Consider the following 26,876-nt stretch of genomic DNA (forward strand, 5'->3'; position numbering starts at 1 on the left):
CTGAGCCATATGGAAATTTTTGCAACTAATCTTCCAAATGTGACCCCATGCTAATGATGTATCCTGTGCGTATGCCACATCTGTCTGTAGTGCTAATGCCCCTACAAGTTTTATTCACATCTGGCGTAAATACTCCACAAAAATGAAAAATCCTTAAAAAATCACAAATCAACTCCCCAAAAAATTCCACACAATTATTTTGTGAACGAATATTTAATAATTACAATAGAAATCACAGTGAAGTAAAACATAAAAACAATGAACCGTCCATGTTCTGGATGTAACAGGGGATGTTTTCACAATTACTTTTTCTGTACTTGTGGAATCTGCGGCAGAAATCCGACACTGACCGTGACATTTCTGCAGTCGCTTTGCAGACTGCACTGCCAAGGATTTGATGGGGCTAATCCAGGTGTGGATATGAAGTGCGGCTTACTAACAGAATCAATGTCAAATATATATATATATATTTTTATCCAGTCACAGAAAACGTTGGGTTGTAGTTTATTCTGAATAAGTAGCGGATTAACAGAAATCATGGTGTGGAAGCCGCATCAGAACGTGTGTGAAGTTACTGTAATATGCCCAAAGGGGAAATTTAGTCCCTTACTGCTAGGAGCTTCTTATTTGGGGAGCCCCCCTGGCTCGCTCCAGTGTAGTGCTCGGCTTCCTGATGTGTCTTTCATTGTCATCACTCGTCAGGTGGTGATGCTTCTTTCTTAATGATGTCACCAACACGATGTCACAGCTGCGATTAACCCCACATATTACAGTTAACACAGTGAAGGAGCAGCAGCCGGGGGCACATGCTATTGATACAGGATGCGGAGGAGGAAACTGTAGGGCACTTATATACTACACCAGATAATTCTACTGTTTTGAAAGGGGAAACCGATTGCGGCCCCTTTGAGTCAGTTAGATTTTCAAAATATTTTTTAACTTGTGAAAATTACTCTGCGGCTCTCGGTGAGGCTACCACCTCTGCAGACCCGCGCACGACCTCTACACCACAGTGGTAGTCACTGCAGACAGCCCGATAGTCAAAAGGGAGGAGTGTAATCCTGGCAAATGGTCGGGGCGAATAACAGACCTTATACAAGTACAGTTAAATACAATAAACATTGCAAAGATTAAAATGGAAAAAAACTCTTAAAAATTAACACAAATACTAAAAAACAGGGTCAGCTGGAATTCAATAATGCTTTTGGTATACAATATCCAGCAGCTGTTCATGCAAGACCATAATAAGGTTTTGTATTACAGCAGCAAAACCAGAATCTTTTGGAAGGAATCAAGACCGCGGAACCAGAACGTGACAAAAGTTCAGTAAAACTGTGCCGGTCTAAATCGCAACACGGAAGCTAAAATGTCAGCCAGTTCAGTAAAATCACAGTTTCCAGGTGTACCGGCTGCAATACAAGCCTCAAAAATGTGCCCATATTATGGATGAGTGAAACAGAACAAAATAAGAATATTTTTGAGACTTTAAAGGCAATCTGTCACCCCCTGGGACCTATCAGACCTCTAATATGGGCACACAGGTGATAGAAATGTGAATCTATACACACCTGTATGGCCCATATTAGAGGTTTGCTTGCTTTGAAATACCTTAGTTTTGATAAGCTTCGAGTCTGGGGGAAGAAGAAATCCCTGTCTATTAACTTAATTTCCATATCCCCCCTCCCCTGCACGTCAAGGGTCCTGTGAGGTGCAGTTCCTGGCCGGATTCCGTGCAATTTACCTTGTACGGAAGGCGCAGTAATCCCTGCCGTCTGTGTAGTCTTGTGGAGCAGGAAACTTGTGCGCAGGCGTCGGGAAGGCAGAGTGACTCACCGGCGCCTGCACACAAGTATCCTGCTCCACAAGGCTACACAGACGGCAGGGATTACTACTCCTTCTGTACAAGGTAAATTGAGCAGGCGCAGGATCCGACCGTGAACTGCACGTCTCAGGGCTTCCTTCCCTGCCCAGGAGCTGTGGTATGATCAGACCATGTCCCTGCAAGGTCAGACACAGCCATTACACAGCACACAGCAGGGGCACATTTATAAGATTATCTCAGCACAGGAACATTTTTTTTTTAAAACATATCCAATTGTGGAACTTATTATTATTCCAAGATCCATTGATTACAATCAACTTTAAAATTAACTTTGTTCGTGGGCAAACCCATCAATCCAGAAGCAGAGTTTCTAGATTGTGAAGAACTTTAATTCTCTTGTATTGTTACTGGATTTTCAAGATGGTCGTATACTGTACAAATATGTTTAATGTATTGCTCTCTCTGGATCATGCATGTGGCCCAGAATCATTAAGAACATTGGAAGGTGACCAATAAGAAGTTGTCTTTGGAGAAGTACGGTATGATCGTATATTTTATGCTATTATGCTGTCAACTGTTTATTAAAAAAAAATGTTCTGTTATTGGACAACCCCTCTAATCCTTTTTGCCTTGACTTTACTATTCTTCTGCCTATAAAAAATGTACATTAACATTATGGAATAAAAATAAATAAGAAAGTTAGCCTTATGTACCTCTTGCCGCTCCAGTAATGTGACTCTGCTGTTGTCCCCGTCTTTGTTAGGCTGTGTGCCCACGATGCGTTTTTAATGCGTTTCTGCAGCTGCGGAAACGCATTAAAAACGCTTGGTAGAAGGTCTGGCATGTTCCCCAATGATAATCCTCATGTGCTGTGCACATGCTGCGGAAATTTCCGCTGCGGATTATCATTGCGGAAAAAAACACAGCATTACCAATTATTTTGCGAAAGTGCTGCGTTTTCGCCATTGACTTGCATTAGAACGCGCCAATTCCGCAAGACTGCATCTGTACTTGCGTAATTGGCGCGTTCTAATGTGCGGATGGTACCCGGGTGTAGATGAGAGGAGAGTCTCCTCCACACCCAGGTACCATTAAAAAAATCTGTAAAAAAAAGAATAAAATTAAAAATAAATGTATATTTACCTTCCGGCGGCCCGCGCTGCGCTCCTCCTTGCTTCCCGGTGGATTTGAGGACCTTTGCTGACGTCAGAGTCATGTGACGAGTCACGCGACGCTGACGTTGGCAGCTCTTTCAATCCACCGCTGCCGGCAGCCGGGACGGTGAAGCAAGACAGCGCGGGCCATCGGAGGGTAAGTATACATTTATTTTTTTTATTTTTAGCCACTCTCTCGGGTCACACTATATAAAACCATGCCGTTTACATGGATTTATATAGTGTGACCTAGTTGTCACAAGCACTTTCCAAATGATGCTAATCGCTTGGAAAGCGCTTGTCAATCCGCATGCGGAAATGTCAGTGAATAACCCTTTATTTCTGCATGTCCCTGGCAGGAAAAGCATGTACAATCCGCATGTGTTTTTTTCTGCCAGGGAGATGCAGAGACCCTCAGGAAAAAATCCTGAGCATTTCTGCATCGTGGGTGCATAGCTTTAACATGGAGGCAGCAGTGACCTCATGACTACAGAGTGTCAATAAAAACCAGGGCAACTAAAAAGAGCCAGCGCTGGAGCAGCAGGGAGTAAGCAAGGCTGATTTTCTTATCTTCTCACACAGCATGTTTATAGACGAAAAATTGTGAATCTGAAAAAAAACTTTAAAAACACTTCCTTTACATATATTCTGTAGTTCTAGACAGGGATAAACATATCTCCACTAATTCCACACAATTTTTCTAAAAAACTTCTGCTGTTCAAAGTGTCAATCGTTTGTTTCAATCTCCTCTGCTGTTTTAAGTTGGCAATTTTGAGCTGAAGCTACTGCAGCTCCTTGTAAGTTATTTCCCTCTTAGCTCAGTGTCAGCTTTACCTTGGACTCCGCAGTTTTGCTTGTTTCTCTTGGATTATCTAAAGGGAACTTTCCATCTAAAGGAAGAGGCAACATGCAAAGTTTTACAAAGCACTGTTTGATGTGTATCTTTCCTTGAAGGCTTGGTTGACTTTTTGGCCTAGTTGAAGCATCTGGAGTCTTCGCCGCAGCGTCACATGTTGGTAAACCTGCTATTGGTTCTTTTCCGCAGATGTTAGATCGTACAAATTTCCTCATTTTTGCAGAGCGTCTTTCTGATCCAAGAAAATTTGATTTCCTTTTCTTTTGTCTCCGATGTCGTTCACCATCATGACCCAACTTGCCTTTAATTCCAAGCTTCTGCCCACATTGCTCATACTCATCGTTACATTTAGGTTCTTTCACGGCAGGAGTGATTTCATCATTACTGTATTTAACTACACAGTCATAATGTTTTGACACTTCTAGTTGGGAATAGCTCTCTGTCTGTAGATCTGGGTTACACCTTTTCGAACATGTCTTTCCCTTGTGCAAAAGTATCTTTTGTGAAGATTTTACTACTTGATCTTTATTTTCTTTACAAGTCTTTAAATTGTGTTTATTTAGTGTCTTCTGGTCACTTTCCGGTTTACAATTGTCACAAACTAAGCAGCTCTTTGGTTTGTACCGTCGGGGTGGAGACAATCTTGAAGTTTCTACAAAAGAAATATTCTGCTTATCTAGTCCAAGACTGCGTGACTTTTCTCTCGATGCGGAAGGTGTTTTTGTAGTTTCACCAGGAGTAAATAGTGTTTTGCTTCTAGGCTGTTTCTTTAACATGTCAGGGAAGTCATGTTTATCTTCAGAGTCAATCTCTGGAGACATTTCCCCCATTAATGTTTGGATTGGCGGCAGCACACTAAACTCGCTGCTGTTTTGTGCACTTGATGACTTATCAGCTGATCTTGTACCCCAAGTCTTTGTATCTTTAATTAAGGGGAACTTGTCTTTGCAGGATTGAAGACTGATGTGAGATATTAATTCATTCATTTCAAAATTTGTAGTAGGCGACACAAATTTACATGAGCATTTTGATTGTTCTCCACAAACTTGAGCTGACCACCCTAACATGCAACAAAATTCATTGCCGTGTTTATTATTTTGTATTTTTTCTGTTGTCTTGTCACTCGTCGTGTTTTCTGAAACCATAGCACTGTGAGGCACATAACCGCTTCCATCGTTGCAGAGCAAACTATTGTACTTGAATTGTTTCATCGGATCCTCCGTACTGCCAAGAGATCTGTCAATACCTTCATTACTACAGTCACTCTCATTTATTACTGCATTATCTCCTGAAGAATCTGGATTTATATCATGTTTGTCTAATGCTAAATTTATTACATTTTCCGACTCCTGGTCTGCACAGTTTGACGAATATTCTCGGTCAAAGGGTAAACTTTGTCCGTGTGGTTCAGTGTTGGCTTCTGGTCCTTTATCTTGGTAATGGATGGAGGAGCTACATTTCTCATGCACACTGGTTTCTCTGAAATCCATCTGCTTTGACTGTACATAAGAACTCCCTCCCTCGTTTCTCGCAGACATGATTTGTTCAGACTCATCATTCTTAAGATTGCTTAGCTTCTTTCGGCCCAGTGTTAAATCCAATACGTTTCTTGTGCTATGAGACAGTACTGCTTTTTCTTGCCTGTCCAGTAAGTTTACTCTACTTTCAGCACATGTTTCTAAGGCCGAAACCGGATTTAACATTGTTTCCCATTTTCCTTGTAAATTACTATTTTCTCCTTCAGATAACTCAAGCGCTTGTGATTTTCTTCTTCCTTCTCCAGATTTTTTTCTCAAAAAGGAATCTTTTGTCTTCACTTCGCTTTGATTATGCTCCTCAGATTTACCGTTTGACTTTTTTCTTATTAGAAGAGGTAGTTTATGCTGACCTTGTGGGTTCAGCTGTGGGGGGAATGTAGTTTCTTTTTGGACAGTACTCTTGCTGCTATCAAGATCTTTAATTAAGACATAATCTCTGTAAGATTCAATATGTAGAGCAAGCTGTTTCACTGAAGCAGAAGACTGTGGTATGTAACCACCACTTGGTGTTGTAGTACTTTTTGCTAATGCACATGAGCATTGGCGTTGTTGTCCATAAATGCTGGCCGTCCAGCTGAGAACACAACAAAACTTTTTGTCGGATGACTTATTTTCTAGATTTTCTTCTGTGTCAGGCTTTGATGTGTTGTCAGATGGTACAATACTTTGACCGACTGAAGAATTAGACCTTCTCTGTGCATCATAATTTCGGGTATGTGTTTCTATTCTTGTTGATTTGGCGATAGATCTTGTCTGGATTCTAGAAAATTTGGACACTGGAGAAGAAACTGTTGGAGTGACAGATAGTTTAGGTTCATTAGATAGGCCACCTTCTTCTGTCACGTCGTTAAATATGAATTTATTCAGATTTTTGCCTTTGTGATTATCTAAGGTTGTGCTTACATTTTCAGAGAGCCAAGCCTCCACTTCCCTTACATTGCAATCAGATTTATTTGAGGACTCAGATGCAGAATGAGAATCCAAAGGTATGTGTTTCACATCTGATTCACTTAGCAATTTCAAGTCATTTGAACCTGCAGGATCCAAGTAACTCTCTTTGAACCTTGATGCTACAGATGAGTTATGATGGAAGCTAACTTTAGACAGGGAGCACACGTTTGATATCTTGATATTTTGTAAAACACATTTCTGTGCTTGAGGATAATGTTGAATTTCACAACGATCGCATTTATTTTCATCAGGTTTCTCCCCTTTCTTTAATTCACTCGCTATCTTCGGCTCGTTCACTGCTTGGTCAGCGACATAGCTGCCTTCAACCTTCGATCCTGGATAATCAGACATTGGTGATATTGGCTTCTGTAAAACACAAGCAGCATTTGTTTTCATGACTAAAAAAGGTAATACATTCTCTTTCTTCTAGCCTTCATTGGGGACCACAGGAAACCATGGCTGTGCGGTGCTTCCACCGAGAGGCTGACAAAAAGAAATACTTTTAAAGAAAAAAAGTTGGCAACTCCTCAGCAGGCTACAACGTCCTACTGGCATCACGCTACTCAGTGAAGAAGCAGCAGAAGGAAAAGAAACCCCAACAGAGAATAACCACAAACATGTGCCCAACAAGGTAAAAAAGGGGTGGGTTTTGTATCTCCCAATAAAGGCCACAAGAAAGAGATTTTACGGTAAGTACCAAAAATAAATCCTCTTTTCTCGGCACCTCTTTTGGAGGGCACAGGAAACCATGGAGTATCCCAAAGCAGAACCATTGGGTGGAAAAAACAGAAGAACGCTCGTACAAAATGGTAAACGGAAGGTAAGGCAATTCTCTCAGGCAATCACCTGAGCAACTGCCACTTGAAGCACCTCTCTACTTAGACTCGCGTCAACTGACAAAAAGTGTGTGAATTATCTAAAAATTGGGGAAAATGTGGAATGAGGAGCAGCTTGCAGCCTTGCAGAACAGAAGCCTGATGGCGAACGGCCCAGGAAGCCCCAACTGCCTGAGTGGAGTGAGCCATTACCCCAAGCAGGGGCACTCTGTCCTTTCCCCGATACACTTCCAGAGAGTGATAGTAATCTTAGAGGTGGAGAGATCTTGGCGATGGTCTGCTGGGATGGCATACAAGAAGTCTGATCGTCTAAGAAAGGACATCACCGATAAGTAGTGACTCACGGCTCTGACCAAATCCAACTTGTATAAGGATTGCAAACGAACTGGAAATGGAACTGATGGTCTGCAAAGTGGAAGAACCTTTGGTTTGATGGAAAGATGGAGAGGTTGACGTAGGTGTCCTGAATGTCCACTGAGCAAATGAATTCCATGCATGCCAGAACAGAGCAAAGAGACTCCATCCTGATGTGATAAAGACTAACCCGCTTGTTCAGCAGTTACATGTCCAGAAAAGGCCGGACCGAGCTGTCATTCTTAGGTATGACTAAAAAAATTTTCTAAAAACCTCTGAACCACTCTTGGGAAAGGCTGGAACAATAACAACTGATCGGCAAAGGGAGAAGATTGCTTGAAAAAAAAAAACAGAAGCCAAGGCGACTAGATCAGTAAAAAACAATTGCGCAAACGAGCGGTGAATTCTATTTTGTATCTGAAGATGACTTCTCTGATCCAAGAGTCATCGACTGCGGAGAGCCAAGATGGCCACCCATCAGAAGAGGGATCCCAGGTGGGGGTACCCGGTCATGCAGAGGTAAACTTATTTCCTCTGGTTTTGGAGGGCTTATCAGACTGGCCGCATGGATGTCAAAATGGCAACGAAGTGAAGGATGGTCTTTTCTTCGGGGCAGAGGGCCTCTCTTTGTGGTTGGAAGAGAATTGGAAAAAATGACGAAACTGATATGGTTTGTGTTTAAAGTCAGGATGAGTAGGTCTAGCTTGTGGGAGCAGGGTGCTTATGCCACCAATGTTGTCTGAGATCATCTTGTTCGCATGACTTTAGCTATGATGGGAACTAGATGGCGAGTGCAGTCTAGGAGACGTGAAGAGTGAAGGAAACTAACAATGCACTCGCAGAAAGCCATTTGAACTGATGACACAACGTGCCATGTTGGTGCAGAGTAGCTGGTGGGCCTTATTCAATCTGGGTAGTAGTCAGAGTAACAGGGGCAGTAGAGGACATAGGCAGACACTCCATGACAGTGACCCTTGGTCTCTGGGATACCTTGGTCAGTTCAGCAACTGATTGGGGCAGAGTAACAGCCCATGCAGGAGGCTCTTAAACCGGCGTAGGCGACGGGCGAGTGCAAGCAGCACTGGTTGCCCCGAAGGGAATTTCCAATTACATGAAGCACAGGCAAAAACGGTGACCGAGAGGGCTGTGCGGGCTTGCAGTCCACTCCGAGTACATACATAGTAGAGAGAAAGACAAAAAAATAGCAGATGGCACAAGGAGGTGGTGCCGCAAGTGTCAGTCTCAAAAAGAGCAGACAGCCTACCAGGTCCTGAGGATTGTCTTACGAAGGGCAGATGGTGGGAGTAGGGCTTCAAACACTAGCGCATAGCATGGTCGCAATCCCACGGGGAGAGCATGCTGTAGACTGCTATCACCAGCAGGAAGCATGAATGGAAGAAGATTGCGGCGATGAAAGGAAGATGTGGGAACAAGCTGGAACGCAAGAAGAGAGCCCGCGCAAGCCTGATTGGCTGGAGACAAAAGGGCATGGCCTGTTTGAGTCGGTTAAGCTGCAACAGAGGTCAGGGCCTAAATTGGAACACCGTACACAGAGTGGGGGACAAGAAAAGTCGTGGGTCACACTACCGGGACCGGAAGCAAAAAGCAGAAGAATGGGGGAGCTATGGATGACTCTAGGGTAGGACATGCAGAGAGGGAAACCCAATTGTAAGAGGAAGAGCGTAAACGCCACAGTATGGCGAGTGCCAGGTGCAAACATGATGTGAGAATGTAACATCGTAACATAGTTTTCCTTCAACCTTAAAAACTAAGTCCATCTAGTTCAACCCATAGCCTTACATGTTGATCCTGAGGAAGGCAAAAAAAAAAACACGTGGCAAACACTAAGCTTCACATTGGGGAAAAAAATTACTTCCTGACTCCATACGGCAATCAGACTAGTTCCCTGGATCAACGCCCTATCAAGGAATCTAGTATATATAACCTGTAATATTATACTTTTCAAGTAAGGCATCCAGGCCCTTCTTAAATTTTAGCAGTGAATCACTCCTTACAACATCATGCGGCAGAGAGTTCCATAGTCTCACTGCTCTTACAGTAAAGAATCAGCATCTGTGATTATGATTAAACCTTCTTTCCTCAAGATGTAGGCCAGCGGAATGTATTGGGATGTACGGGGTCAAAGGAGGGAGGTTGTTTTTACTCGTCTGTCCTGAAGAGGCTTAGTCCTTGTCTCTGGATCCGGCTTCCATTCATATAACATGTCAGGCGGTGGGGTGGGCGGGCTAGGAGACAAAAGGCTAGGACCACCCACCCTAGAACCAGATTGCATCCGGAAAGAGTCCTGCCATACAGACTGTTTGGTCTGACCCCTGGCAAATTGTACTCTCCAACTTATGTTGAGGTTACAGAGTGGCCATTCCACTTTGTTTCCCTACCTAAAAGAGAAAAAGATGATTAAATTGCAGAAAATACCATAGGTAGAGACAGTTCAGGGCCTCAGACTTGTGTCTGCCTCCTACATGACACTAAGCTAAACTTGGTAGCTTTGTGCTGGTAGCTGGGTATATAGGGAGCCAAATTTTTCTTTAAGTGCATTTCCTAGTGTGAGCCTCCTGGTGGCAGCAGCATACATCCATGGTTTCCTGTGCCCTCCAATGAAGCACCTGAGAAAAAAGAAATCTCTTGTTTTCTGTTTTGCTTTCTTTCCACCATTTAAAAAAAATTGCAATGATCATTGTATCATGGCCAAATTGACCCCACATGGCTAGGGGGTTGTCCACTCGTTTTTTTGTTTTTTTTATATTAGCCCAGCATATTGTAAAAAAATAAAAATATAACACTCACCTACTGTTCACCTGCCGATCTTTTTCTACCACTGCCTCCAAGCTGGGACAGCCTCAATGTATCCTGTTCCAGTTGTATGGACATGTGACCGCTGCAGTCAATCAGTGGTAAAGTTACATCTCTGCTGGAAGAGGAAGCACAGAGACTGTAGTGATACCACCCGGGCAGTGCTAGGAGAAAAGTGGCGATGCATAAGTAGGGGAGTATGAATACATTTTTTTTATTTTACAGCATGTTGGACCAGTTTTGTTTTGTTTTTAAAAAGAGGTGGACAACTCTTTTTAGAAAGGTGGGTTGTCTCACATGCCTAATGCAGCTAAAAATAAGCAGCTCTTACTGAGGTGGACCTGTTCTCTTCATGTAAAACATGGTGAATTCATATTATGACTTTTTTTGTATGATCTATGGACAGCTAATATGGAAATGAAAATAAATAAAATAATAAAATAAATATGCAAGAAACCATCTCAATCATATTGTATAGCGTTCGGAAATGGTCCACATCCTTTTCCGTAATACCTGGAGAAATAAGAGTTCTAAATTCTCCGACCTCACATATACATGTCCTACATAGACTCCTGCGCCCTGAAAAAACGATACAGAAATAAGTTGTGGCATTTGGTTGTCATGAACATTATTTACAGAAATATATATCAGCTTTATGTTACACCATGGCAGGCGCCCCTGCATGGGGTTCACTTTCCCCTCCATGTAGGGAGGCATGCTTACTCACCGCACCAGCCCTCCGGCGTGGTCCCGGCGTGCTCCCTGCCGCGCGCCTAGAGGCGGCTCGTGCATATACTAAATGCCCTCAACTAACAGCTAGGAGGCATTTAGTTAAAATATACACATGCAAGGTGTCTCCCAGCCAATAGCTGGGAGGCATCTTGTATAAAAGGCACCCTTCCCCAATAGGGAGGTGTCTGAGCAACCCCTATAGTTTAGTGTTTCTGTATATTGCCAGGTCCCCTGTCCCTAGTTTGTTAGAACTATTCCCGTATCCTGTGTTCCCATAGTCTATTATAGAGATTCCCTATCCTTTACTGTCCATGTAGTCATGTCTAGGTTATACGCTACCCTGAAACCATGTCAGCGGTATTTGTACCCCGTGACCGCATCAAAGGTACCAGAACTGTTTCCCAAGTGGCCGTCCTGCTCCGCAGTCTGAACCTGCCCCAGTGGCCGTCCTGCCCGCACAGTCTGAACCTGCCCCAGTGGCCGTCCTGCCAGCACAGTCTGAACCTGCCCCAGTGGTCGTCCTGCCCGCACAGTCTGAACCTGCCCCAGTGGCCGTCCTGCCCGCACAGTCTGAACCTGCCCCAGTGGCCGTCCTGCCCGCACAGTCTGAACCTGCCCCAGTGGCCGTCCTGCCCGCACAGTCTGAACCTGCCCCAGTGGCCGTCCTGCCCGCACAGTCTGAACCTGCCCCAGTGGCCGTCCTGCCCGCACAGTCTGAACCTGTCCCAGTGGCCGTCCTGCCCGCACAGTCTGAACCTGTCGCAGTGGCCGTCCTGCCCGCACAGTCTGAACCTGTCCCAGTGGCCGTCCTGCCCGCACAGTCTGAACCTGTCCCAGTGGCCGTCCTGTCCTGCCTAGGAATCTGAATTAACCTCTCTGACCCTTGGGGTCAGCTGCTGCTGCCAGACGTCACCCTGGAGTGGCACCTGGCAGCTACCTGTCGCACAAGCCTGACCTCAACACTAGAAGCTCCAGTGAACACCAAGGAAGCAGCTTAGTTACGCCCCTCCAGGGTAACTCCGGTCCGTAGCACATTGGGTCCAGGAACCACGTGTGCCACCTGCGGGGGTGACCCTTTACATAACATTTTCTTACATTCCTGTCTGGTCAGAAACACCAGTACATACTATATGTATTGTGACAAAGTCACTGGTAAGGTACTGGAGGGGAGATACATAAACAGAGAAGATGTTCCAGCACATGAAGTGATCAGGGGTGAATCAGCCATGTTTACTGTTAGGGTGATTAAGCACCAGTAGAGAGGGAGGAGGTCAGAGGATAAATTCACAGTCTTAGAGGATTTGGAGTGGGCAGGGTCTGGAGGTGAAAGCTCTGGAGCATTTTTTGTCATGTGAAAGAAAGCCAAACATTGGGTTGTTTGTTCCTGAAGCAGGCAGTTACCCATAGCAACAAGGACTGTGCCATACGTTATGTTTTGTTTTTTCTTGTAAGGCCAGGAATGCCGTGTTTGTTTTCCTAATGTTGCTGCGGTTTATGCCTTACGCTTAATAAACCACAACGGAAGATTTAAAGAGACAGTGTTCCTGTGTCTACCTCTATGTGCATCCAAGTGAGCTAATCTATCACAGTTGGTGCTAGAAGTGCGGGCAAGATCCCCAGTAAGCAAGTGTGACAACTGTGGACAGACTGCATGTCCTGAGTGAAGGCGGCTGTAATGATGGAACAGATTTCAGACAAAATGGAGGAGCTGATCAAGCACCTGGTCTAAAGCCAGCACCAGCAGCACCTGCAACAGCTGGCACAACAGGAGATAAGTAAGCTGCTGATGCAACAGCTCCAGCAGTAGCTCCAACAGGAGCAGCAATAGAGCCAATAACAGCTGCAGATTGATGTGTTCACAGCGGAGGTTCGTGTCACAGTGGCAGCTCCGACCTAAATGTCAACGGATGATTTCTCTGTCCGGAAGGTGGGGAGGAGAACCTTGCAGATGAGCCCGGGTGAGGAAATAGAGGCCCTTTTTAACTGTTTTTGTAAGGGTCGTCGATAGGGAGAAACTCCCGCCAAAGCAATGGGCACAAGTCCTAGCGCTATACTTAAAGGGGAAGCCACAAAAGGCCTACTATGATTTAGCCTTTAATTTTTCATATTCTTTGGCGTCCTGCCAAAGTATATGAAAAATTCAAAACAGAAATTTTGGCGCGCTTGGGGATGACAATGTCTGTCGGGGCACAACGCGTCCACTGCTGGGCTTATCACCGTGACAAACCCCCTCGCTCCCAAATGTTTGATCTGCTGCACCTCGTCCAAAAGTGGTAGCCGGAGTCCTCTACACCAGTACAGATGGTGGAGCGAGTTGTAATGGACCGGTTTGTGTACTCCCTTCCTAGCCTGATGCAGACTTGGGTTGCCCAGGGAGATCCCCGGAACACCGATGACTTGGTTGGAATGGTCGAAAGATATCAGGGGGTCGACTGGTCCTTGGGGAAGCAACACACTCCATACTGGGGGCTGAGATTCAAAAGGGTGTGTGGAGTCCAAGGGGGCGGCGGAGATCATTTCAAGGGCCTCATCGGAGGAAGTAATTTGCTGGAGATGTCATGGCCCAGGTTATATAGCAGCCCATTGTCCCCTGACCACCTAGCAAATGTACTGTAGCATATGACGTCGGTGTTCCTTCTACGCGTATCAAGCTTGCAGTGTGGACTGTTCAACCGGCAAGGGGCCCCAAGCGTGTCCTGTAAAAGTGAACGACCTGCAAATGACTGGGCTACTAGACTCAGGGAGTTTGGAGACCCTCGTGAAGGCCAACACCCCCTCTCCAATTGATCCCTGGGAAGAAGGTTGGCATAAGCTGCGCTCACGGGGATGCTAAAGACTTTCCGGTGGCCAGAGTGGTCAGTGAAACTGCCCGAGGTACTGAGTCCGATGAGGTCGGTGTGGTCCCGGATTTAATGCACCCACTTATCATAGGCCGTGAATTTGTTTTGTTTTGGGACTTGTGGGGGAGGGGGGGAAACCTTGATTGCTCGGGTAAGAAATGGCCCTAAATAAGTCTCTCCAACCCCAGAGTCTGACGGGTTTCCCTTCTGTGTGAGGAGAGAAGAGGAGAAAGTAGTATCCCCTGAGGCAGACATTCCTGAGATAGGGGTGATGAGAGAAAAATATGGGTTCACTCAACATAGGGACCCATCTCTAAAAGAAGTGTTCAATAAGGTAACAGTCATGAACAGCATAGCACAGGAGGTGGGGGGCTGACACCAGGTTTCCCCATTTCATGTTGAGTGGGGACTTATTGCACCAGGTTACTAAAGTGAAGGAGATGATAGTGGAGCAGTTGTTGGTACCAGGATCCTCTAGACAAAGGGTGTTGTACAGGGCTCGTTCACATGTCTTGGGTGGCCAACTGGGGGTGGACAAAACTCAAGAACAGGTCATGCGGAGATTCTACTGGCCCAAATGTCACTGTGAAATCCTAAGCTATCAAGTCCTGTCCCACCAGCCAGTTAAAAGCTACCACCTCTCCCTTCAAGAATCCTCTCATGCCGCTATCCATCAAGGAAGGACCACAGAGAAACCAAGTTGAAACTCCATGTTGGCTGGACAGAGCAGATGGGGATAGTAAGGGTGTCAAAGTGGCAGAGACACTGTCACCGGCCCAGAAGCAACGGTGCTGAGAACTGCTTCAGCAGAACCGGGACCTGTTTTCAGAGTTGCCAAGACGAACGCAGGTTGCTGAACATGGAATCCTGAAGGAACCACATGTGCAGTTGAATCAAAAGCCGTATAGAATCCCAGAAGCCCCCCCCCCCCCGCAAGATGATTTTGAAGGAGGGGGGCTAAATTTGACACCTATCCGATACCCCGCAGTGATGAACTCCTAGAGAAGCTAGGGTCAGCCAGATACATCACCTTCCTGGACCTAACAAAGGGTTACTGGCAAATTCCCCTATCTCAAAGTACCAAGAAGAAGATGGGCCCTTTTATACCTGACAGTGGCTTCCAGTATACCAGAAGCCCATTTGGGCTGCAAAGAGACCCAGCTACCTTACAAAGGCCGGCTCTTAGCCCTGCACAAAAAGTATGCCGCATCTTACCTCGACGATATTGTGATATTCAGCCCGGATTGGGGAAGTGATCGGCAGAAGGTCCAAACCATGCTGGATGCGCTGAGGAAAGAGGAGTTTACCATAAACCCAAAGAAGTGTGCAATCAAGAAAAAGAAGGGAAAATACTTGGGCTACATCGTCGTAAGTGAATAAGATGGAGTCAGTGCAAAATTGGCCGAAGACGTCAATGGCCAAATGGTCTCACGAAGACATCAATGGCAGAGATGGCATTCCAAGAGTTGAAACTCAGGGCTACAGAACTTCAACTTTCATGTGGAACGCAGGCCTGGGAAGCTGCACGATAACGCAGATGCCCTGTTTAGACTCCCCTGTTTGGTGACTGAAGGTGCCAAACTCTACAGCTTTGGGCAGATGGGGGGGATATGTGACAAAGTCACTGGCAAAGTACTGGAGGGGAGATATGTAGCACGGAGATTGTAAGCTCCAGTAATATAAACAGAGAAAATGTTCCAGCACACAAAGTGATCAGGGCTTAAACAGCCATGTTTACTGCTAGGGTGATTAAGCACCTGTAGAGAGGGAGGAGGTAAGAGGATAAATTCCAGTCTTTTAGAGCAGGATTCCCCAACTCCAGTCCTCAAGGCCCACCAACAGGCCATGTTTTCAGGATTTCCTTACTATTACACAGATGATGGAAATATTGTCTGTACAGGTGATGCAATTATCACCTGAGCAATACTAAGGAAATCCTGAAAACATGGCCTGTTGGTGAGCCTTGAGAACTGGAGTTGGGGAACCCTGTTTTAGAGCATTTAGAGTGAAGTGGTTCTGGAGGTGAAAGCTCTGGAGTCGTTTTTGTCATGTGAAGGAAAGCTAAACATTGGGGTGTTTGTTCCTGAAGCGGGTGGTAACCAGTAGCAACAAGGACTGTGCCATACGTTGTTTTGTTTTCCTGTTAGGCCGGGAAGGCCGTGTTTGTTTTGCTAACATTGCTGTGGTTTATGACTTACTCCTAATAAACCACAACGGAAGATTTAAAGAGACAGTGTGTTAGGAGGGCGGTTGCAGACAACTTTATTATAATGGAACGCAACCGACCCCGGGGTCCGCGATGCAGCCTGGTGGACTGCTGCCGAACACTTTCCGGGTGAAAAGGAAAGTAGCCAACTTAAATGATAAACCCTTCCGTGTTACTGCACACGGTAATGGGTATAGCGGTTCGCTCGATCTACGTTAACAGCACGGGAGATGTGCGACCGGGAAACTATCTGTAGTCCTGTTACAGCACAGGGACTACACTGGCAGCGCTAGGATGCGTGTGTGACTACGCCGGCGTGCTACCGGACTGAAGGGTACTACTCCACGTGGCTGACAGGCGCTAGCCGTGGATAGGACGTCTGCAGGCTGCTCGGGGTGTTAGGCGACCCCTTTGGCAGAGCCAGACTGCTAGACGAAGCTACCTGCCTATTTCCACTAGCCTGCCTATTTCCACTACACCTGCCTATGGAAACTACATGGAACACAGTCGTCCACACAACAGCATCACTTGCTCAATGATCAGAGCGTGCCGCCATGTTTGTGGGTGGGCCTTTTAAAGACTAAGCCCTGCCCACCGTCACGCCATTAGTGACGCCACCCGTGGACCAATCAGGCGGTGCCAGGTCACCGGGTCAGGTGGTTGCCATACCACCAATCACGGTCCGCCAGGTCACGGGCATGCTCAGTACCGAGAATCCTGGATTTAGGCTCCAACAGCCCAGTCTCCCTGCGCAACCTATGCTTAACATTGCTAGGCACAAATACCCAAGAGACAATCTGCACATCTCGTGGACCAGCTAGGCGTTGGGGCTGACGACGATGCTGAGCAGCATCAGCCCTGGCTGGACTGGAATGGGAGACCACAGAAGGTTCTGGACCCATTTCGAATCCAGCAACAGCCCGACGCCTAACACAGTGTTCCTGTGTTTGCATCTGAGTGAGCCGATCTACCACAGTATGTATAATTTTATATACACACACACACAATCATAGCCTAAAGTGTTGTAACCCTTGAAATTGTTCCAAAAAATGAAGTGTTTCTCCCAGAAAATTACTGCAATTACATGTTTTGTTATACATATTTATTTCTTTTGTGTGTATTGGAACAACATGAAAAAAGAAAAAAAAAAAGGCAAACTAGACATAATTTCACACAAAACCTCAAAAAATGGGCCAGACAAAATTGTTGGCACCCCGAACTTAATATTTGGCTGCACACCCTTTGGAATGAATAACTGTAATCAATTGCTTCTTATAACCATCAACAAGCTTCTTACACTCTCAATTGGAATTCTGGACCACTCTTCTTTTGCAAACTGCTCCAGGTCTCTCATATTTGAAGGCGCCTTCACCCAACAGCAATTTTAAGATCTCTCCACAGGTGTTTAATGGGATTTAGATCCAGACTCATCGCTGGCCACTTCAGAACTCTCCAGCGCGTTGTTTGCATCCATTTCTGGGTGCTTTTTGAAATATGTTTGGGGTCATTGTCCCACTGGAAGATCTATGAACTAGGATGCAAACCCTGCTTTCTGACACTGGGCACCATTACAACCCAAAATCCTATGGTACTATTTAGATTTCATGATACCTTGAACACAGTCAAGGCGCCCAGTGCTAGAGGCTGCAAAACAACACCAAAACATCTTTGAAACTCCACCATATTTGACTATAGGTACTGTGTTGTTTTCTTTGTAGGCCACATTCTGTTTTCGGTAAACAGTAGAATTATATACAGTACAGACCAAAAGTTTGGACACACCTCATTTAAAGATTTTTCTGTATTTTCATGACTTTGAAAATTGTACATTCACACTGAAGGCATCAAAACTATGAATTAACACATGTGGAATTATATACTTAACAAAAAAGTGTGAAACAACTGAAAATATGTCTTATATTCTAGGTTCTTCAAAGTAACCACATTTTGCTTTGATGACTGCTTTGCACACTCTTGGCATTCTCTTGATGAGCTTCAAGAGGTAGTCACCGGAAATGGTTTTCACTTCGCAGGTGTGCCCTGTCAGGTTTAATAAGTGGGATTTCTTGCCTTATAAATGGGGTTGTGCAGAAGTCTGGTGGATACACAGCTGATAGTCCTACTGAATAGACTGTAGGAATTTGTATTATGGCAAGAAAAAAGCAGCTAAGTAAAGAAAAACGAGTGACCATCATTACTTTAAGAAATGAAGGTCAGTCAGTGCGAAAAATTGGGAAAACTTTGAAAGTGTCACCAAGTGCAGTTGCAAAAACCGTCAAGTGCTACAAAGAAACTGGCTCACATGAGGTCCGTCCTAGGAAAGGAAGACCAAGAGTCACCTGTGCTTCTGAGGATAAGTTTATCCGAGTCACCAGACTCAGAAATCGCAGGTTAACAGCAGCTCAGATTAGAGACGAGGTCAATGCTACACAGAGTTCTAGCAGCAGACACATCTCTACAACAACTGTTAAGAGGAGACTTTGTGTAGCAGGCCTTCATGGTAAAATAGCTGCTAGGAAACCACTGCTAAGGACAGGCAACAAGCAGAAGAGACTTGTTTGGGCTAAAGAACACAAGGAATGGACATTAGACCTTGCTATTCCATCCGGTTGGCGTATAGTTGGACCATCATTTATTTTTCAACAGGACAATGACCCCAAATACACCTCCAGGCTGTGTAAGGGCTATTTGACCAAGTAGGAGAGTGATGGGGTGCTACGCCAGATGACCTGGCCTCCACAGTCACCAGACCTGAACCCAATCGAGATGGTTTGGGTGAGCTGGACCGCAGAGTGAAGGCAAAAGGGCCAGCAATTGCTAAGCATCTCTGGGAACTCCTTCAAGATTGTTGGAAGACCATTTCCGGTGACTACCTCTTGAAGCTCATCAAGAGAATGCCAAGAGTGTGCAAAGCAGTCATCAAAGCAAAAGGTGGCTACTTTGAAGAACCTAGAATGTAAGACATATTTTCAGTTGTTTCACACTTTTTTGCTAAGTATATAATTCCACATGTGTTAATTCATAGTTTTGATGCCTTCAGTGTGAATGTACAATTTTCATAGTCATGAAAATACAGAAAAATCTTTAAATGAGAAGGTGTGTCCAAACTTTTGGTCTGTACTGTACTCTACCAAAAAGCTCTAGCTTGGTGTCATCTGTACACAAGATGTTTGCTCAGAAGGATTTTGGCACACTGTAGTCTAGCTTTTTTATGTCTGTGCCAGTAGTGGGGTCTTCCTGGGTCTCCTGCCATGGTGTTTCATTTTATTCAAATGTCGACGGATACATCCTTTAGTCTACCGCGAGCTGCCGGCAAGCCAAGACAAGCACACCGGGGCCATCAGAAGGTAAGTATAATATTTATTTTTTATTTTATTCTTTTTTTTGCAGGTTCTATGGTACCCAGGGCCGGAGTGGAGTCTCCTCTTCTCTAAACCCAGGTACCATTCGCACATTGAAACACATGGATTCCGCATGTACAGATGTAGTGATGCGGATTCCATGCGTTCCAATGCAAGTCAATGGCGGCGAAAACGCAGCGCTTCCACAAAATAATTGGTAGTGCTGCGTTTTTTTCCGCAATGATAATCCGCAGCGGAAATTTCTGCAGCATGTGCACAGTACATGCGGATTATCATTGGGGAACATGGCAGACCTTCTACCAAGCGTTTTTTAAGCGTTTCTGCAGCGGAATTGCCGCTGCGTAAATGCTTAAAGAACGCATCGTGGGCACACAGCCTGAGACTGTTGATATTTTTCAACAATTTTGACCCGGAAGTCCTTAGACAGTTTTCTTTTCTTTCTGTTTTTCATGCTTAGTGTGGCACGCGCACGCACACACGCACGCACACACACACACTGCAAAGAATGAGTCAACTTCTCCCCTTTTTTAGCTGGTTTCAGGTGTGATTTTAATATTTCTCACACCTGTTAATTGCCACAGGTGTGTTTAAACAAGCATCACATCTTGAAACAAAATTGTTTACCCACAATTTTGGAAAGGTGACAACAATTTTGTCTGGCCGATTTTTGGGGTTGTGTGTGAAATGATGTACAGTTTTCCTTTTCTTCTGTGTTGTTCCATTACACACAACGGAAATAAACTTGTATATAACAAAACATGTAATCGCAATAATTTTCTGGGAGAAATACTTAATTTTCTTGAACAATTTCAAAGGTGCCAACACTTTCAGCCATGACTGTATGTATATATACATCAATTGAAGGCCCGACACCGCAGCTCCAACAGTGCCGTCCACACTCCATCACCCGCTCTGATCAGTTTACATTCTGATTGGTGGCTCCCTCTTGTTCAAGCCACTGATTGGCCTTTTCATTCTGTTAGTGACAGTAACTTGCGGCTTATACAAGCCACCTGCCTATCGAACTATAAAAAAATTCACGTGGAAACCTAAAATACTGGGTGCTGACTGGCTGAGATTTTCAGGAAAATTTTGTGATAGGTGTTAGGCAACGTCATTCTTTGGAAGGTACCATTGATCTGGAGACACGTGACTCCTGAGTGCAAATAATAGCAGGGCTTGTACAGTGATCAAAATGTCCAATATACCCCAAAATTGTACCAACAACTACAGCTGAACATGCAAAACATCAAGCCCTTACAGAGGTTCATCGATGGAAAAATAAAGTTATGGGTCTTGGAAAAGGTGACACAATCCAAGTGGTGGAATTACGTTTGTTTTCACCACTTCACCTAACTTGAAATTTTTTTTGCTCTTTTTTGGTACATAATATGGTAAACGAATGGTGTCAATCAAAACTACAAAAAAACAAGCCCTCATGCAGCTATGTGGACGGAAGAATATATATGGCTCTTGTAAGAAGGGGAGAAAATACTAAAATTAACTACATCCTTACATGGTTAGAGACAATCCCATATTAAACATTTTATCAAAAATTCACCAGTAACTAGAATGAGGATTGCAGACTCCCACTTGGGAGGCATTTGGAGTGGTGGACATGCATGTGCACTGTTCCTCCATTCACAGCCTATGGGACTGACATTAAAGAGGTTGTCCACTACTTTTACAATGATGGCCTATCCTTAGGATAGGTCATCAATGTCTGATCGGCCGGAGTCTGACATCCTGCACCCCTGCTGATCAGCTGTTATCGGTGGCTGTGACTGCCGGCCGGAAGTACTTGCAGAGCTGGCCATCTACTTGTAGTGGCCGGGGCTTGTCACTGCAAATCCACCTCCTATTCATTTGAATGTGATCCTACACATTGAACATATACCAAATTAGGTTCTGGCTCTTTTCTTTGGTTTTGCTGAAGTTTCTTGTACTTTGTACGAACAAGGGCATGGCTCCCCCCTTTTTGAGCTAGGTATTTCATCTACACATTGGCAGACACAGCAAAGGGCCCTGTGCAAGAACAGTACATGGGTCCTTAGAAGTCCAATAGCTCGTCATAATGCAACATTCCACCTGCTTTCGAGGAGGAAATGGGCCTCCTTATCTCTTGGGCTCCAGTGCGGACGCATAGGTTGCACTAATGATATATCCACCCCTGCATCTATATAGATTCCCATGGGCAGGTGTCTGAACAGTCGGGTCTGGGTCCTGCTTGGACCCCATCTATATTGAGGTTGGCTGACACAAGGTAAAGTTTTAATACTAGGGATAGGACTGTCTTCATTGGGTACACCTTTTCACGGTGGGAAGGCTTTTATGCTTTTTTGATCAATATAGTGTTAACTAAGTACCCTATGTTATTTACATGTACTATTACTATTTACTTAATACAGGGTATATGCTCATTTTAATTTTTTCTTGGGTTTGGTCTGTGAAATGGCCACAGTGTGAACGTGGTCCTACACATTGCATGTATATACCAACTTATGTTCCGGCTCATTTCTTTGGTTTCAACAGTTTCACAAACATACAGGTGCATCTCACTAAATTAGAATATCATCAAAAAGTTACATTTATTTCAGTTCAATACAAAAAGTGAAGCTCATATATTATATAGAGTCATTACAAACAGAGTGATCTATTTCAAGCATTTATTTCTGTTAAAGTTGATGATTATGGCTTACAGACAATGAAAACACAAAAGTCATTATCTCAGTAAATTACATTTTTGATGATATTCCAATTTAGTGAGATGCACATGTAGGTACACATGTCAACAGTGGGTCAGTAGTGGTATCAAATAACCACTAAACTACTTAAGGCGAACCTGTCAGCAGGATTGTGCTAAGTAAACTACAGTCATGGCCAAAAGTATTGAGAATGACACCAAAATTATATTTTCACATGATCTGCTGGCCTCTGGTTTTTATTAGTGTTTGTCTGATGTTTATATCACATACAGAAATATAATTGCAATCATATTATGAGTACCAATAGGTTATATTGACAGTTAGAATGAGTTAATGCAGCAAGTCAATATTTGCAGTGTTGCCTCTTCTTCTTCAAGACCTCTGTAATTCTCCCTGGCATGCTCTCGATCAACTTTTGGACCAAATCCTGACTGATAGCAGTCCATTCTTGCATAATCAATGCTCGCATTTTGCCAGAATTTGTTGGTTTTTGTTTGTCCACCCGTCTCTTGATGATTGACCACAAGTTCTCAATGGGATTAAGATCTGGAGAGTTTCCAGGCCATGGACCCAAAATCTCTATGTTTTGTTCCATGAGCCATTTAGTTATCTCCTTTGCTTTATGGCAAGGTGCTCCATCATGCTGGAAAAGGCATTGTTGGGCGCCAAACTGCTCTTGGACGGTTGGGAGAAGTTGCTCTTGGAGGACATTCTGGTACCATTCTTTATTCATGGCTGTGTTTTTAGGCAAGACTGTGAGTGAGCCGATTCCCTTGGCTGAGAAGCAACCCCACACATGAATGGTTTCATGATGCTTTACAGTTGGCATGAGACAAGACTGGTGGTAGCGCTCACCTCTTCTTCTCCGAATAAGCTGTTTTCCAGATGTCCCAAACAATCGAAAAGGGGATTCATCAGAGAAAATGACTTTGCCCCAGTCCTCAGCAGTCCACTCCCTGTACCTTTTGCAGAATATCAGTCGGTCCCTGATGTTTTTTCTGGAGAGAAGTGGCTTCTTTGCTGCCCTCCTTGAAACCAGCCCTTGCTCAAAGAGTCTCCGCCTCACAGTGCGTGCAGAAGAACTCACACCAGCCTGCTGCCATTCCTGAGAAACTCGACACTGCTGGTAGTCCGATCTCGCAGCTGAAACAGTTTTAAGATGCGGTCCTGGCGCTTGCTGGTCTTTCTTGGGCGCCCTGGAGCCTTTTTGACAACAATGGAAGCTCTCTCCTTGAAGTTCTTGATGATGCGATAGATTGTTGACTGAGGTGCAATCTTTGTAGCTGCGATACTCTTCCCTGTTAGGCCATTTTTGTGCAGTGCAATGATGGCTGCACGTGTTTATTTAGAGATAACCATGGTTAACTGAAGAGAAACAATGATACCAAGAACCAGCCTCCTTTTAAAGTGTCCAGTGATGTCATTCTTACTTAATCATGACTGATTGATCGCCAGCCCTGTCCTCATCAACACCCACACCTGTGTTAATGGATCAATCACTAAAACGATGTTAGCTGCTCCTTTTAAGGCAGGACTGCAATGATGTTGAAATGTGTTTTGGGGGTTAAAGTTCATTTTCTGGGCAAATATTGACTTTGCAAGTACAGTAATTGCTGTTAAGCTGATCACTCTTTGACATTCAGGAGTATATGCAAATTGCCATTACAAAAAATGAAGCAGTAAACTTTGGAAAAATTACTATTTGTCTCATTCTCAATACTTTTGGCCATGACTGTACATACACTGTCAGGTGGGCGCCGTTATACTGATTAAAATGATACCTTGGTTGTTTAAATCCGTCCTGTGGTTCTTGTGTAATCTTTATTTTCAGTTTGGAGACAATGATATGCCCGTGCTTCAGGGCGGGCTCTATCTTGTGCTCTGCTTACTTATTCAGATATATGCTGTTATGACAGGTCACTGAACTGATCGTTCAGTGACCTGCCTCCTATTTTACATAACGCATCTAGTAGTGTGGGGTTAAGTAAAAAAAAATTTTTTTTAGCTCCAGCAAAAATGGCAGCGGAGTCTGCACAGTAGCATCTAGCAGCAAGCGATAGCTGCTACTGCGCATGCATGGGTGCCATTTTGCTTGTTTTAGTTTTTTTTCTTACCTAACCCCACTGAAACACTGCAGCGCGCCGACAGGTCACTCTTCAGCGAAGCAGAAGGTGAGTATCAGACAGGGGACTTACATGTAAAGCACCACTCCAGGGGTGCAATAAGCAAAGAGGCTAGGGTGGTGCTTTAAACATAAATAAATGAATGCCACCTCCACAAAGAGAAGCTGCCACATATAGTAAAACAGATAAAGTAAGGGCATTACTATCCTAATGATATATTGAAAATAAACTGATATCTAAAGTATTGCTATTATGGTTATCAAAACAAATGTTATAACCAATAGTAAGACATTCAAAAGCAGTCAAAGGCCACTGTAATAGACATGATTGACTAATCAGATATATACAAATATAACCCATAGCTACCAAAGGCCTCATAAGCAAGGAGCAAGATGTCACATAACATCACTGAAGAACGGCTATTATTACCAATAAAAATATATTTTTAGACTGGGGTGGTTTCTTCGTTTTTGAAATCTCCCACTATCTTTCGCTGTTACTTTACTATGAGCTTTCGCATCTAAGGGGGCCCAGAGGGGGTTGTGAGAAGGGCTGTGGAGTCGGTAAGCCAAACCACAGACTCAGACTCAATTTCCCTGATTTCTGTTTCTACAGCACGGCCTCACTACTGAGCATGTATATAAAGTGCAGCACAGATTCATCTCACGGCCTCACTAGTGAGCATGTACATAAAGTGCAGCACAGATTCATCTCACGGCCTCACTACTGAGCATGTACATAAAGTGCAGCACAGATTCATCTCACGGCCTCACTACTGAGCATGTACATAAAGTGCAGCACAGATTCATCTCACGGCCTCACTACTGAGCATGTACATAAAGTGCAGCACAGATTCATCTCACGGCCCACTACTGAGCATGTACATAAAGTGCAGCACAGATTCATCTCACGGCCTCACTAGTGAGCATGTACATAAAGTGCAGCACAGATTCATCTCACGGCCTCACTACTGAGCGTGTACATAAAGTGCAGCACAGATTCATCTCACGGCCTCACTACTGAGCATGTACATAAAGTGCAGCACAGATTCATCTCACGGCCTCACTACTGAGCATGTACATAAAGTGCAGCACAGATTCATCTCACGGCCTCACTACTGAGCATGTACATAAAGTGCAGCACAGATTCATCTCACGGCCCACTACTGAGCATGTACATAAAGTGCAGCACAGATTCATCTCACGGCCTCACTACTGAGCATGTATATAAAGTGCAGCACAGATTCATCTCAACTAAAAGCCGAAATCCTTAGATCAGGAACAGAACAGACATTTATAGGATATTTTATAACTTTTTCTAATTCATTTGTAATCATCCTGAAGACGGAGCCCCTGTGCTCTGAAAGCTTGCACATATATATATATATATATATATATATATATATATATATATATATATATATATATATATATATATATATATATTTTCTGGTTAGCCAATAAAGGCATCACTCAGAGAATACTTTTGTCATTTCGGGGCATAAAAAGTATTTACATAGATTTTTCTTGCTAACACGGTACCACAATATAATTTTGTACTTTATACCAAATTCTTATGAAAACATTTACACCACATCCTGCACTGAACTACTGAACCCAATTTATTATATATTTTAGGTGTCGGCCTATTTTATACCAACTCCACAGCTCTGGTTGTGAAGCCCCACATCTCAGAGGTTTGAACCCAATCTTTGATAGAACGTCAGGTCCTTTAGGGAGGGGGGTCATTAAGGACCCTTCTATTTGGATATTGTTATTTAGTAAATTCACTAGTCTGAGGCTGCCGACTCGTCTTAAGAGTAACTAAAGCTTTGAAATGTTCTAATTTTGAGCAGCTAGGTGAAGGTCAGGGGGTCCAGAGACCACCACAATTGTGTCACCTCTCCGTCGGGGAGGTGCACAGCTCAGCAGATAGGCGCACACCCAGAGCGGGGTACGATTCAATAACGTAGGCTTCACAGCTGTGCGCTCCTCACGGGGAGGGGTCTTCGGGTGATTATTGGGGTTTCAAGACCAAGACCCCCACCCACCGATCAGGTTGAAATTATAAGGGCAATGAATAGCGAGGCAAGTAGCGGCCATGGACACGTACTCAAGGGCTGATCGCAATTCTGGGGCAATGAAGTGTCGCCCACATTGTGCTCTAGAGGGGGCACAGAGATCAGACCCTCATTAACCCTCTCATCACCACAGCTCATTCTCCAATCCGCCTTTACTCCACCCCAAAACACAATATTCAACTGAACCGGAAAAAACGTGGCCTTCTCCATCTTATCCCTCCCTACTCATATCTCCTCATGTATGACGCTGGAGACATGTCCGCTTCACGTCCCCTACCTCAGCGCCCTCACCTCACACCGCTGCGGAGGACACGACGGTTACTAGTCCTGACTAAATTGCGTCACTTGCGTCAGGCAATCTCCTCGTCGCGCGCATTTTCCAGTGTGTCGTCCCGCGCCGTCTCGCGACAGCCGCCCCGAGCCTCGCTCTGATTGGACAAGCTATCGGAGAAAATTCCCCCCCCCCCCAGAGATGTGACGTCACCGATAGCTGCAGACTCTGA

General features: G+C 44.5%; 2 protein-coding genes across 3 annotated transcripts in view; both read right to left on the bottom strand.

The window, feature by feature from the left end:
* The window catches only part of LSM2 (LSM2 homolog, U6 small nuclear RNA and mRNA degradation associated), a 40,279-nt gene extending 13,457 nt beyond the window's left edge, over nt 1-26,822 (bottom strand). Inside the window, exon 1 of the mRNA XM_073641756.1 lies at nt 26,665-26,822. The gene's annotated coding sequence lies outside the window, so the exon portion shown is untranslated. The remainder of the gene's footprint in view (nt 1-26,664) is intronic.
* On the bottom strand, nt 195-26,790 carry LOC141155100 (uncharacterized). Of its 2 annotated transcripts, XM_073641752.1 has the most exons (3): nt 26,651-26,782; nt 10,320-10,440; nt 195-6,687 (listed from the first exon to the last, which is right to left on the bottom strand). In XM_073641752.1, the coding sequence occupies exon 3, from the start codon at nt 6,670-6,672 to the stop codon at nt 3,790-3,792; it is 2,883 nt and encodes a 960-aa protein (XP_073497853.1). In that variant the 5' UTR covers nt 6,673-6,687; nt 10,320-10,440; nt 26,651-26,782; the 3' UTR covers nt 195-3,789. The 2 variants fall into 2 exon arrangements, with proteins under 2 accessions (XP_073497853.1, XP_073497854.1); XM_073641753.1 differs by lacking the exon at nt 10,320-10,440 and having other exon boundaries at nt 26,651-26,790.
* Nucleotides 26,823-26,876: the final 54 nt, after the last annotated feature.

This window comes from Phyllobates terribilis, unplaced genomic scaffold (assembly GCF_046119375.1).
Source record: "Phyllobates terribilis strain yellow unplaced genomic scaffold, ASM4611937v1 Scaffold_7__3_contigs__length_470593459, whole genome shotgun sequence".
Classification (NCBI taxonomy): Eukaryota; Metazoa; Chordata; class Amphibia; order Anura; family Dendrobatidae; genus Phyllobates; species Phyllobates terribilis.

Coding starts and splice junctions, on each gene's coding strand:
- LOC141155100 (XM_073641753.1), bottom strand. CDS start 6,672: ATGTCTGATTATCCAGGATCGAAGGTTGAAGGCAGCTATGTCGCTGAC.